This window comes from Nicotiana tabacum, chromosome 23 (assembly GCF_000715075.1).
Source record: "Nicotiana tabacum cultivar K326 chromosome 23, ASM71507v2, whole genome shotgun sequence".
Taxonomy (NCBI): domain Eukaryota; kingdom Viridiplantae; phylum Streptophyta; class Magnoliopsida; order Solanales; family Solanaceae; genus Nicotiana; species Nicotiana tabacum.
The window spans coordinates 119,502,367-119,516,567 of NC_134102.1; the positions used below are offsets into that span (position 1 = coordinate 119,502,367).

Sequence of the window (14,201 nt, forward strand, 5' to 3'; positions counted from 1 at the left end):
TATACGTTAGCCATGAATTAAGTAATATGGAGTGAGATCCATTAAGGTACTGATTTGTTGTTTTTGCTGCTTTAAGTTGGGCTCATCGTCTTCCTCTTTCTTTTCTACCCTTGGTTTAAATGTTGTATTTTATGGGGGCTTAAGGCTCATGTTTTGGAAGCCTATTGGCCTTGCTACTATCTGTTATTGGAATTCAAAAAAAGAAATAAATGGAAATATCATTCTCAAATTTCATATTAAGATAACATGCAAGCATAACAAGGCAAGATATCTGGAAATATTTAAGTTCTTTCTTTCCTCATTCTGACAAAGCCAACAATGACATGATTGTTTTAACTAAGAATTCAATAAATGCACATAAGGTTTATGTCAACCCAAAAGATAGGGGAGAAAAAGGGACATCGCACAACATTGTGCAAAGCATGCCGTTCGAACCATACTCAAAACAGAGTGATCTGTCGAATATCACTACAGTGGATTCCTGTTTACATCTTTGTACAACAAGTAGCGAGAACGTGTCTTGCCCAATGCAGCATACCTGAAAGGAAGAGCAAGGATATCACTAAGACATGCTTTCACATACTTGCAGTAGAAAGATCCTGCATCTCTCACTTACCACTGAGGCACAAATGGTGCCATCCAAATAGCATCACCGGCTTGAATCGGGTACCTATCCAAAAGAAAACGAGAGAATGTTAGACCATGATTTTAGGTTGCGAAGTGTCAATGGATTGAAAGCAAGAAATCTATTCCAGAGCAGGTTAAAGTTCTATTTTTTTATTATCAATATCTAAAAAGAAGCTCAGAGATATGACCTCAGAAATGGCTTCACACAAAAGATCAGGGACTTAACAACCCTGACGAATGCTTGCATGGATAAATTACATTAGACAAAGAAGGTGCTAATTCTCGAGGCTAACATCTCATGGCAAACAAATTTTCCATCATTTGCAGATCTTAAGTTTTATATTCAGACTACGAAATGTTGATTGGCTAATGATGTTATTGTGATTAGGCATCTATAATGTTCAATGGACACACTTTTCAAATCATTTCCCAGTTAGTTCATGTTTCAGAGAATAAGAAATACTTTTTGTCAAAACATTTTATCCTCTACCAAATGGAGCCATAGTGCATGCATGCATATATTTACAAAGGCATACATGTAAATGTTTCCAGATCTTATCAAATCAAGGCTCAATATACAGAGTTTGATCCATACCAGCTATCACCCAGTCGATAAATACCTTGCCCCTCCAAAAGCAGCAAACCATGCTGGTTATAATGAACTTCCTGCGATTCAGCCAGAAATACGTTTTATATACAACTTGAAGTAATTGCAGGTGAGAAACAATTGGTTCTCAACGATATTATGGAAGATCAAGCAAGATGCCAGTTAATCATCTAGTGTATTGATTAATACTACAGAATACCGTCAAATATTGTATAAGCAATGTAAAATATAACTTTTATGTCTTCTTTTATACAGGTCAAGCCCTTGCTGATACAATGTGACAGAACTAGGAGAACCAAGGAAAGGGACGCAAGCAATACTAGTGGAAAGGCATACCTTGACATTGAGGAATTCTCCTGGTTGGAAATCCATGATCTTCCGCAGGCAGAAACATGTGGCAGAAAATAGAAGGAAACAAAGAATTTAGGAAAAGACTACTGAAGAAGATCCAAGTGAGACTATTGTATAACTTTAGTTCTATATGTATAACTTACTAAGTTTGCCTGTGGGTAAGAAATTACTATGGATACACTTTCAGCCAGCTTCAAGGAACCTCATTAACATTTAAGCAAAATTTCATTTGTTTGCAGAAGTTTTATATTACTCAATTATACCAACTCTAAGCAAGCTCATATTCCAGAGTTAAAAGTTATCCGGAGTGTAATAAATTAGGTACAAGTGATGTGAAACAATAGACACAGAAAAGTGGTAGAACTCACATGTATATTGAAATCATAAGCTAAAGACGTCGGCAGAAGCTTCCTTAGCTCAAAAATCTGTCAACAGAAAAGGAAATGGAAATATAAAGGATGTTATTGAATTCTACGATTAAAACCAAAACTCTATAACAATAAGGAAAAAGAAACCTCCTTTCTCTCTCCAAGGGACTTGAATTTTACGATTTTGAATAGAGAGGAGACAGATATAGAATAATATGGAGTAGTTCAAATAAGGGTATCTAGATGAGAAAAGAATACCTCGCCAGGAGTTTCAAGAAGGGGCTGCTTGTCTGTTGAACCAACAATTTGCTCAGTAACATGATTTTCCAAACCATAATACCTAAAACAAAAGACTTTGAGCATTTAAAATTAAAATAGACAAGAAACCTGGCAATCAAAGTTAGATGTTGAAAAAATAACGCATTTTATTACGATGCCACAAGTCAATTCGAGTGTACGGAATGACACAAACATGAGGTACCATGAAATAAAAGACTGACCTCCGTTCAAATACAACAAGAGTAGCAGCTGCATCAGCTTCCACTGTGTGATCCAAATTGAGAGGCAGATAAGCATACGAATCAACCTGCATTTGAAGTTAGAAGGCATCAGAAGTAGAATCTTTTCCTCAACAACTATGAGTTAAAGCATCTTTGGGCCAGCAAATTGATATCTGCTGACACGAATAGAAAAAAAGGAAGTAGAATCTTTCCTTATACACAAAATTGATGGTTGCCTGGCATTATACCAGCTATGTGTAGCAGCATCTTCACAAACTTCATTACAGTAATAAACAAAATGGCAGGCTATAAAAGTATAGCTGACGTACTGTTAGTTTATGGACATTCCCGGACACGTTGGTGAGAATCACACTTCCTTGGACCACAAATATGAACCTGATTTCGCAAGAGTTGGAAAAACTATATAAAGGAAGTACTAGAACTTTTTGTTCCATTGTAGTAGTAGAAAAATAGTAATTAGAAAAATATAGCACAAGAGGCTCTAATTGAAAAAAGCATGCGCCAAGTTTAAAGTATACTCTGCGTCAAGAAGTTTTGAAAAGAGAAACAATCACTAGAAATCTGCCCACCTTTCAACATCACTAGGAGGGAGCCCTGATTTTGAATTTTCTGCAAGAAGAAAAATTGCAAATAGTTACAACCAAACATTCATAGAGCTTTTACAGAATGCACCATGCAACTTTTTCTGGCTAGCATTTTTTGGCTTTGTAGCCGAGGATAGAGACTACTGTCTGTAGCATGAGGTGCCTATAGATTCTTCACACTTGTTTGTTTAAGTAGGATATAATAGACTTTAAAAGCCTTTGTTTTGGTCTTCATAGCACGTTCTCTACATATTTGTTTTTGTGTGGAATTGACGTTTCTCTTAAATTAAGAGAATACAAATAAGGATGCATCCACCACCCTCGCTGACTCTTTTGAACTTAATCTGAAACCAGACCCCCAGATAACATATAAACATGAAAGCTTAAATGGCAGATTAACATGAAAATATCCTTAATTATTCTGCAATATATGCCAGCATCATTGAAACACTCAAGAAAACACCTTGCATCTTTGCCAAGTACATGACGAAATGTGAGCCGATTGCTGGTGTAATTAGATAGGCACCCAAAGTATTCGACCTGCCAAATTTCTTAGATGAGCAATCAACCAAGATATATGAGTCTATCAGCCAGATAGTGCAAATGGTTGGTTGAGCATACCAATCAGGCAAAGGGCTGAAGACATGGCTTTCAGGAGTAATTAAAGCATGGTCCTGCTTATATACACTACGAGTAAATCCCGGCAAGTCTGCAAGCAAACAAAGAACAAATAAATAAATAACCAAATAAATAGCCCAAATTTAGTTTCATCTGCATCATCATTGTCTCAACAAAATTTACAAAAGCATCACTGTAAAACAAATGCTAAAAAATATCCTACGAAAAAGACATCTAATTATTTGCAGGATCGCTAAGAGAATAGAAAACGGTAAAAACTTACCCCGCACCTGGTGATTACACTAAACCAATGAATACAAGATACATGTATTCACATACGCTCTTATCTTTTTTTTTTTGAGATATACATACATACAGTCTTATCACTAAACCATAGTTAATCTATACACATTCGCACTTTGATTTATGCCTTAACCACGATAAATTAGTATAGTTTGGTGTAAATAACAGGTGTGGATAAGTATTTACCACGGCATTGCCATAATCAAACAAGTAATAATAACATTCAACAACTTTTTCACTGCACACCATTAGCCAATAACTTTAAGTTATACACTGACAATACAAAAGCCTTTCACATTAGTCTAATTTAATCTACATGTAATCAGACATGAACTTGATAAATTCACAACAGTCAAAAACGGAACTTGATGGATTCTTGTTTTCCCCTTCTTTCCAATAGTAGTATATATGGAGCCAAACAATGTACTGACCTTGGAGATGAGAAGGGGAGAGTGTGGGGTTAGTAACTTTCCAGTAAAGCGGCTGAGAGCTGGAATCAGAATCAGCATCAGAATCAAAAATTGATGGTGCAGAGCAAAACCCATCTTGGGTTAAGGCAGTTATCACAAAACCTGAAAGAACTTTAATATATAAAGAAACATAAGCAACACTACGCAAATTATTGCTGAAATCTGTTTAATTAAAAAGTAAGAGTAAAAAGGGGATTACTCGGAGTTGTTAAGAGAAGGAAGAAATAAAGAGAGGAAAATGGCGAAAAAGACTGCATTTTGAGATTGCCCAATGTACACATTACAGTCCAGATACTGAAGGGTTCTTATTGATTGTTTTGGTTTTTTGTCTTGTTGTTGCTTCAGTTGTGATAATGTTTATGGGGGGTTCACGCATTTGGCTGGTGGCTATTGGGAAATGAGTAAGTGTCAATTGCCATATAGAAAGCCTCAGATTTTTGGGAATATTCTGAATCTTACGGCTATTGATACTTTCACTTTCTTTTTTTCTTTTGGGCGGAATACATAATAAATTCTTAAAGATCAATATATTTCTTTTAGATACTCTGAACTAAAAAATATTTCAATTGAACACATGAACACATAATAAAATATTCGTATTAGATACTCGTGAGGAAATTATGAGAAAATGGCTCTTGGTTTTCTTTTTTCAACGAAACTAAGTGAGAGTTTGCGTTTAGTTATTGAGTTCTTTTTTAACATATCTGTTATGTTTTTATTTATTATGTAAAAACTTTTTTCTTGATGTGTATAATTAAAAGTTGTGATATGTTTTAAGTGGTTAATTTATTCACGTAATGGGGCTTGAGAATACACACAGAAGATTTTTCTAAAGTTTGACGTAGAAGTGTCTAATAGAAATATTTTATTATGTGTTTATACGTTCAATTACAACATACCTTAGTTCAAAGTGTTTAAATCTAACATACTAAGTAGGTTTAAGGGATTGTCGAAGTATTTTACCTTTTTTTTCATTTTCAAATTGTGTCTTAATAAATTGAAAAAGTTCAAATATTTCATGAACAATTGAAAATATTCAATATACCACTACATTACTTAGACAATTTTTTTCTTTTAGCAAGAGGTGCATATTTGGGACAAAAAATAAGGATAGGGTTCTCATGAGCCAAAAAATAAAAATAAAGGAAAGACATATGTAAGTAGGGATTGCAATGGAGCGGTGCGGGGCGGGTTTGATCTTATGCGGGGCGATGTGGGTTTGATCTTATGCAAGGCTGTTGCGTTTGCGGGGCGGATTAAAACAGTTTTTTGAAAATCTAATGCGGTGCGGGCGGTTGCAGGGTTTGGCGGGTTTCCTCGCGTGTTTTCTGCAGACTGCACTTTGTACAAAGCAACCATTCCTCTTCTATTTTTCTGCTTTTACTTTTCAGCTACAACTTGCAAGCATTTTCTTGTTTAATTTTACTTCTTTATTTTTAAACCTTTTTAAGTAAAAATTTCTTTTATCATTAACTCATGATTACATTTTTTTTTTCCAGTCATAATGTGCTGTGTAATAGTCAAAGTTATACTAGTGATCTATATCATTGATTTATCTTATTCAAAAGAAATAAAAATATCAAACGACTTTAACTTGTAAAGTATCTTGATACCAAGAAAATCGAAGATCTCTATAATAAGATTTTTTTTAAAAAAGTAGTATGTATATCCTAGTTGTAAAATATGCGGCATTTAGAAATATGAGTTAGCACTATATGACACAAATTTATAATTTGTTAGCACAAGTTTTTGTTTGGTTTCCTTCATAAAAAAAATATTCCCACTGAAAGTAGAAAAAATGAGAAGAATAACCATTTGACTATTGTATCATAAGACAAAAGAAAAATCACCTTCAAATAAATAAAGTGTTGAGTCATATTATATGAGGTATTTAACAATTTGGAGAAAAAAAATTAATTCATGAAAGGAAAATTTGTTGCTTTGCGGGGCGGGGCGAGTTTATGCGGGTTGGTGCGGGGCAGGTGAAAACATAAAATTTTATTATGCGGGGCGGGGCAGGTTGAAGTCTTTGCGGGTTAAGACTAAACCCGCCGCCGCCCGCCCCATTGCCATCTTTGTAAGATTAATTGCAAAGTTAATGATATATTTGGACCTTTTCTTAGGTTCTAAGATACAAATACAAATACGGAAAAGTGGGAGGACATATTTGCAAACTCCAACGATCTCCATAAATCCCAGCTCGCTGGCGCTCTTTCTGGGTTTAGGGTTTACTGGCATAAAAGGCTAGCTGTTAAAACTCCATTATTACTTATTTACTCTGCGGAATTGGACTCGCCGATGGCTACGCCACTGGACCCAATCGTCGATTCACTTCTGAGCAGTTTCCGGCAAGTACCTCCGGCAGCAATTCCGGCGATGCTGGACTGTATATTGGCTTCAACAAACGCTGCTCCTTCATCAATTTTCTCTACTCTCCTCAACGAGTTTCCCACTTTCAGCAAGGTATTATTCATAGACCTAGAATGTACTAAAGAAGCTAAAAGCACTGCTAACTTAAGCCATAAGTAATAAGTATTGCTAAAACGAGCTAAATAACTTGGTACTTAATGGCCATCCACGTGAGCTACTCATTTTGCAACTGGTTTCGAAGGCTATAGCAAATTACCTATTGTATCACAGTCTATTTTCTGGGGTGGACAAAGTTACCTAGTGCCTGTGCTGGTCGGGGTAGCAGGTACTCGGCGGAATTAGCCATGGTGCGCGCAAGCTAACTCGGACACCCTGCTGTTATCAAAAAAAAAAAAAAAGATCTTTTGGGGGGGGGGGGAGTGTTACTTCTTTGGCAAGGTTTATCTTTTGGAGCTTCTGTACTTAATTGTATACAGTTGCATCCCTAGAGGCAGATGCAGGATTTTAAATTAGTGGTTGCTGAACCCAATTCACCTTTGTGACATTGTGTATGAACTCGTGTGGGTTTATATTTTCTGAAAAATAATAACTATATATACAGAGGTCGAGCTGATACTTGCATCCGCCCAATGCATCCTCCTTGGGTTGTTTCTTTTAAGAAATTGTTTTTTAATAAGTTTTTCGTTTAGTAAATTGTTTGCCTATCATAAAGGAAAAAAGAAAAATACGGAAAAATGAAAAGAAGGGATATGTGAATCTGATTTCAGTGACGCAGTAAGATTCACATATCTATATGCTTCATTATAGACATTTAAATCTTTCTTCTTCACTTTTCCCAGGAAAATCCTGTATCATTGTTAAAAATATGCTTTATTATTGGCTTTGATCATTGAGACTTGAAGTTTTGATATCATTTTCTTGTTATTTTTCTATGTACTATATTCTCATTGATGTGGGAGTTGGAGTAAAAAATATTTTGATTGTTAAATATTCTTTGGTGTTTGGTGCTTTTGGTAGGGTATAGTAGATGGGAGCAAACATTTGGATTTGGAGCAGCGTAACTGTGTTGTTTCGTTTGTTAGTGCAATTTGTCACCTTCTGAAGAAGTCAGGTCAGATACATTCATGGATTTATTGGGAATGAGACTTAGTCAGGACTGTGCTTTAACAGCCGAAGTATGTACAGCTAAAAATCTTTTATTCCTGGATTCTTGTTTTTGCAAGTGTGTTATATTAGGCTGTCAACACTGCTTGGTTTGCATCAAGAGTCTCAATTAAGACTGAGACAGACTGATATCCTTCTAGATTTCCCCTCGTATAGTTGATTGTCACTGAGGCATTCTTTTGTGTTCTCAAAATTAGAAAACATCCTTTGCTTTGAGCATAGAAAAGGATACACGTAGTCATGGTTCAAAATATTTTAGTGGCTTGTGAGTTTTAAGTCCTAGTTATTACCATTAAAATTTTTAACTTTTGAAATAAAATCTTCCAATAAAAACCAAACACTACTTAGTAGATCCTCATTTCTAACAAGCCAAATTCTTAAACTTTCTCAATGGTCCCACTCATCTTCAATAGTCGTTAATGATTCAGATATTGTATCAACCACCAGAACATGCCATACCCACAAAGGCAAGACCTATTCAAATGAATCATGATTTAATGGAAACGTGCAAAAAAGAAATTAATGATCCCCTTAAAAAGAAGATCATAAGACCTTCAAAATCACCTTGGAGTTGTGCAGCCTTTTATGTTAACAAAAGTGCAGAAAAGGAAAGAGGAGCCCCCAGACTTGTCATTAATTATAAACCATTAAACAATGTCTTACAATGGATTAGGTACCCGATACCTAATAAAAGAGATTTATTAAAAAGAACTTATAAGGCTAATATCTACAACAAATTTGATATGAAGTCAGGATTTTGGCAAATACAAGTTAGCGAAAAAGATAAATATAAAACTGCTTTCAACGTCCCCTTTGGACAATATGAATGGAATGTTATGCCTTTCGGGTTAAAAAATGTCCCATCAGAATTTTAAAATATAATGAACAATATATTTAACCCATACAGTAATGTCAATAGTTTATATTGATGATGTTTTAATATTCTCAGAAGAGATAGATGCTCACTTTAAACATCTTAATACTTTCTTTAAGATTGTAAAACATAATGGTTTAGTAGTAAGTGCTAAAAAGATTAAGTTGTTCCAAACAACTATTAGATTCTTAGGTCATGACCTATACCAAGGCACTTATAAACCAATCTGTAGAGCCATTGAGTTTTCATCCAAATTTCCTGATGATATCACAGATAAACCGAATTACAAAGATTCTCAGGAAGTCTTAATTATGTAGCAGACTTCATTCCTGATATTAGGAAAATTTGTGAACCATTATACAAGCGTCTCAGAAAGAATCCAATTCCATGGAGTGAAGAACAAACTGATACTGTCAAAAGAGTCAAGTCCATTGTTCAAAAACTTCCGTGCCTAGGTATTCCTAATCCTGAGGCATTTATGATAGTCGAGACCGACGCTTCTGATGAAGGGTACAGTGGTATTCTTAAACAACGAGTCTCTTCAAAGTCTCCGGAACAATTAGTTCGTTTCACTTCCAGAATTTGGAATTCAGCTCAGAAAAATTATAGTACAGTCAAAAAAGAAATTTTGTCTATAGTACTATGTATTACAAAGTTTCAAGATGATTTAATAAATAAAGAATTCTTGTTAAGAGTTGATTGTAAATCAGCTAAAGAGATTTTACAAAAAGATGTTAAAAAGCTCATTTCAAAACAGATTTTTGCCAGATAGCAAGCATTATTATCTAGTTTTGATTTCGAAATTGATTTTATTACAGGTGAAGAAAACTCTTTACCCGATTTTCTAACCAGAGAATTCCTACAGGGAAAGAATGAGACCAAATCAGACGGGTCCCTTTAGGGCTTCACCTAATAGGAATCAAGGAAATAGATATTCTGTACTCGCAGGTAAACTTCTAACCAGTTCAGACTGTGAAATGAAGACCCCAAAGTCCTTTGCACAAGCAGTAAACCCAAACACTCCCTCCAACGGGGAAGGTAAAAACCCATCTCTCAAGAAAAGGAAAGTTTTGAACTTATACCCAAATCGCCGATCAGGATTTTGGCATTAGACAAAGATTACGAAAATCTCGAAATAGGAGATTTGGTTAAGCCTTGTTATACCAACAGAAATTACGTAGCCAGTAACCCTCTCAAGACAAGGAGGTATTACGAATTTATCCTGATAGATACATGATCAATCTCTATAGAACATAAGTTAAAGGATAATACGGACCCTAACAGTATTAAATACTCAAGGTTCACCATTAACAAGATTATTAGCCCATTTGAATGGGGTATGGATCATTTGCACACCCCAATTATGCTATCTAAGCAACATAGGCCTCAAACCTATAATTTCTTTGATTACACAGAAGCATGGTATAATATTTTATACCTACGCCCAAATACAAACACCTGGTTCGTGAAATACAACGAACAAATGATGAAATCAGTCATATCAAGATGGTTTTATGACTTATGGAAGAAATTTGGAGGAACCGAGCAAACAATGTCCAGTAGCTTCCAAGTACACTATGAAAGATTCCAAAAGGAGCATGAAATTTCCACGCTACCTGATCACATTAAGTTATGCAAATATTACTTTGCAAAACGGATTTCTTACATAATCAGCTGGTCCTTCGCCATTGAAGAAATTGACCGAATTAAATATTTGGTTAAAATTCCAAAAATCAAAGGATGGGTGCCTGAAGTAAAAGCAACCCAGTCTAAGTCCAAAGCAGCAAGCAAAGCGGGATCATCTAGTTCCCAAATAGAATTAAAAAGGAGACTCCTAGAAGTCTTGGAAAATATTGATACAGTAGGTCCAACGGAAGTACAAGCTATGCTAGAAGCAGCATCAACATCCTCCTCAGCAGAGAACAATGGAGACATGGAAGACCAGCAAGGTATTGCACAAGTCTACCGTGCCTATGCAGAAGAAGAATAGCATCTGAAGACAGATGACTCATCCGACAAAAACAAAATAGCTTTTTCAAAAGGCAAGCTGACTCTTCAAAAAAGAAAGAGTCACTTGACAACCACAACCACATAAGGACAATTTCAGCAAAACAAAAGACGACTCTTCAGCAAAAGCAGAAGACATCAAGTTAGGATCGTTCATTTGTAAGATTGAGATTAACTCAACAATTTTCAGAAGTCTATAAAAAGACTTTCAAATTGTAATCAAAGGGCATCCGAAAATTTTCCAAGATTTTCTCCGTATCATTTCTCTCCCCCATCTCTGTAAATATTCTCTTATGTTTGAATAAAGCTTTTAGCAAGTAAGTGTTTCTGTCTTACTATTTTAATTCCGCATTTATTTTATGATAAAACCTATGATTCTCTTTATGGTATTAGAGCCATGTTACTAAGCATGAGAGGCTAAACCTTTCATACTGTCTTTAGGGTTTGTCGAAATCTTGTTATCATATTCATGTTATAGATCTTAATTATTCTATAATGTTCATTTCTGCATAGGTTTACTGTTCATCTTCTTTAAAACTTCAGATCTTATTCTCTAGTGTGAGGTTATAGTTCTATGTTCATAGTGTGAGGGATCCTTGTAGGGTGTTGATTAAACCTTATTAAACTGCCGTCAGTTGCCGTCGTCCATAGGCTAGGGGAGTGCCGTCAGAGACAGGACACAATAGGACACAGTTAACACGTTTAATCCCCAACCCCCAAGATAACTTAGAACTAAGAACATATTCGAGATAACTTAAGAAAGGATCAGTTAGTGAAGAAGAAGATAAATAGTAGACACTATACAATTAGGAACATTATAGAACTGTTAAGACTAATAACATATGATAGGATAGGATAACAGAGAAAGTAGACTTACGCCTTAAAGATAGTATAATTCTCAAACTACTAAAGTAATACTTTAAAGTTTTTTTTAATGAAAAGACATCCTTCGTTTATGCAAATAGATTTTCATAATAAACACAGATGGTCTCTTTTAAAAACCAAAAGAAAACTGAACAAATACATCTCAGAAGTAACTGAAGAACTTTGTTTTCATAGAAATCTGTTTAATTTCTATAAAAAGGTTAATAACCCAAGAATATCTATAGAAGAGGTATTAGAAACAATTAAGTATAAACATCGAACCCTCGATAGATATACCAAACTTAAGGTAGATTTCATTAGTTATCTAAAAACTAATAAAAATAATATTAACAGGTGTACATCCCAATTTTAAAATGAATAATTTAGATAAGAATAAAATTCTTAATGACATAAACCAATCGCTGGGAGTAACGAATATTGCCAAAATTGAAAATGATTTATAAAATTGGAGTATTCCAAGAGAATCTTATAGTACGATATATCATAGAGGAAAGTTTGATTTTATAAAAAATTATAACATCAAAACTTGCGAATCAACTCTGGCCATCAATAACTCGATAGAAAGAATCAAGTTATTAGCTGCACATGATATTCAACAATATAGAAAGAAATTTAATTTTCTTCACATTGGATTAGTACAAGTTGCGAGTTTCTATTGGAAATGTTTAATCTTTTCTCTCTGTCTCTTACTAAGAGATGACAGACTTCTGAACTTTGATGATTCATTATTAGGAGTTCTGCAAAGTAACCTAGCCTAAGGCCCGGTATACTTTAATTGTTATCCAAACTTTTCAGTTGACATAAATGACCAAAATGTTTTGGATACCTTAACTCTTAATATTAAAACAAAAAATATGAATAGCAAAGTCAATACAAGAGAAATAGCCATAATATACAGAGTTTATTACAGACTAATGAAAACAACCTTAGCTCCAAAAGCTAAAATCGAAAGTAATAAAGGAGTTACTATGCTCATGGAAGCAAACCAAGAACATAGTAACACTTTCGTCCCTAGAATGATTCAATGGAACGAAATTTTGTCAAAAGATGAATGGAGTTTTGACGCCATCACCCAACCAAAATATGAACCTGAGAGTTCATTCATTGAACAAGTCATTTAATATCCATCTGGAGTCATTGACCTAAAGTTTTTAAGGTCAGGCTCAGCTAGTGAAGCTTCTTCCAGCAGAAGAATGTCCTTTACTAGACCTTCTTCTTCTTCCAAATCCCCGGAGGATAATAGAAGTAACAAAAGTGATGAAGAGTTAATTGAAGAAATTAACACAAAACTTAAGGGAGTAGATTTTAACAAAACTGTTCCCCAAGTTATTTATCAAAATAGGCCCTTTGATACTACTCCAAGAAGCCCAGCTGCAGAAACAGTTGATCAATTAACTGTAATCCGAGCAGATGACTTTGAAATTGATTGGAAAAGTCTAGATGCTCAGTGGTTACACCCCAACAACATTATTAATAGAAAATGGTACGTAGATACGTATCAAAAATAAAGGTATAATAGAAGTCACCACTCCACCCTTAGAAGAAATTCTAATACCAATTCAAAGTGAAGTAATCACGGCTTCCCCTTTTAAAAGAGAAAGCGTTCATACTGAAAGTGGACCAACTAACAAAGATATTAATAAAATTATTGTACAAAATAATTACACTAATAACCTATTACATGTGGTATCAAACCAGCTAAAGGATACCAATAAATTAGGAGTTCCTACGAAATCCATAATAAACCCTAAAATTGAAACACATCCAATAATAAAACTTCCTGAATATTCTAAAGAGAAGTTTCCTGAATTAAATGAAAAATTCAACTTTACAGATAAGCTTCTGAAAAAAATCGAAGATCAGCTTAAAACAAAATTAACAATCTCTAAAGGAGATTCTTCTTCCAGCCAAGCCAGCACTAGTAAAAATGATAAAATTATAGAACTTCATAATTTACAAAATAAATTAAGTTCTATTGAAAAAGAATATACTGCTCTAAAAGCAAAGGAAGAGTTCCCTGAAAAAAGGAAAAAACTAGAAAATTTAATAAAAACCTCTAAAGAAATTTCCGAAGCTATTAATAAAATAAAAACGATTTCCACAATTAAAATTATTGACTCTGAAATCAATAGACTTACTAATGACCCAAGACATTCTAATAAAAAGAATTACTACAATAGAGCATCATTCCCAGATGTCCAATTCGAAGAAGATATCTATTTAACTAGCGCCAGTCATAACGAAACTGGAATCACCGAATGGAATATAGATGGGTTAGCAGAAAGCCAAATCTACAAAAAACTTCATGAAATTGGAATTGCAGTTACCACTTATAAAATGAAAAATGCATCAGACAAATATGCTGCAACATTAATAATTTCAGGATTCACTGGAATGTTAAAAAATTGGTCAGATAATTATCTTTCCGAAGAAAATAAAAATCAAATCTTAG

The 14,201-nt window shown here is 34.4% G+C and overlaps 3 protein-coding genes across 10 annotated transcripts in view; 2 read left to right on the plus strand and 1 right to left on the minus strand.

Moving 5' to 3' along the window:
- Positions 1-51, plus strand: part of LOC107784158 (deoxyhypusine hydroxylase) — a 2,568-nt gene extending 2,517 nt beyond the window's left edge. Inside the window, exon 2 of the mRNA XM_016605236.2 lies at positions 1-51. This exon is cut by the window's left edge and continues 1,420 nt beyond it. The gene's annotated coding sequence lies outside the window, so the exon portion shown is untranslated.
- A 221-nt stretch (positions 52-272) lies between these two features.
- Positions 273-4,849, minus strand: LOC107784159 ((S)-ureidoglycine aminohydrolase). Of its 2 annotated transcripts, none has more exons than XM_016605238.2 (13): positions 4,649-4,849; positions 4,411-4,551; positions 3,680-3,767; positions 3,522-3,598; positions 3,044-3,083; positions 2,783-2,849; positions 2,454-2,539; positions 2,212-2,293; positions 1,954-2,010; positions 1,571-1,609; positions 1,223-1,293; positions 617-670; positions 273-538 (listed from the first exon to the last, which is right to left on the minus strand). In XM_016605238.2, exons 1-13 carry the CDS (start codon positions 4,728-4,730, stop codon positions 469-471), a joined length of 954 nt encoding a protein of 317 aa, XP_016460724.1. In that variant the 5' UTR covers positions 4,731-4,849; the 3' UTR covers positions 273-468. The 2 variants fall into 2 exon arrangements, with proteins under 2 accessions (XP_016460724.1, XP_016460723.1); XM_016605237.2 differs by having other exon boundaries at positions 4,411-4,560; positions 4,649-4,847.
- A 1,709-nt stretch (positions 4,850-6,558) lies between these two features.
- The window catches only part of LOC107784157 (uncharacterized), a 62,593-nt gene continuing 54,950 nt past the window's right edge, over positions 6,559-14,201 (plus strand). For 2 of the 7 annotated variants that reach the window (XM_075245912.1, XM_075245914.1), the window contains exons 1-2: positions 6,559-6,912; positions 7,837-7,930. In XM_075245912.1, the coding sequence (XP_075102013.1) occupies positions 6,748-6,912; positions 7,837-7,930 (259 nt within the window). In that variant the 5' untranslated portion in view covers positions 6,559-6,747. Of the gene's footprint in view, positions 6,913-7,836; positions 7,995-14,201 lie in introns of all 7 variants that reach the window. The other 5 variants (XM_075245913.1, XM_075245915.1, XM_075245916.1 and 2 more) reach the window with 3 other exon arrangements.

Excerpts from the sequence above, each read along its gene's own strand:
- LOC107784159 (XM_016605237.2), bottom strand. The coding sequence starts at position 4,730 with ATGTGTACATTGGGCAATCTCAAAATGCAGTCTTTTTCGCCATTTTCC. Across the intron at positions 3,599-3,679 it reads TTCAGCCCTTTGCCTGATTG|GTCGAATACTTTGGGTGCCT; the intron begins GTATGCTCAACC and ends GAAATTTGGCAG. Across the intron at positions 1,610-1,953 it reads CTTATGATTTCAATATACAT|ATCATGGATTTCCAACCAGG; the intron begins GTGAGTTCTACC and ends TGCCTGCGGAAG.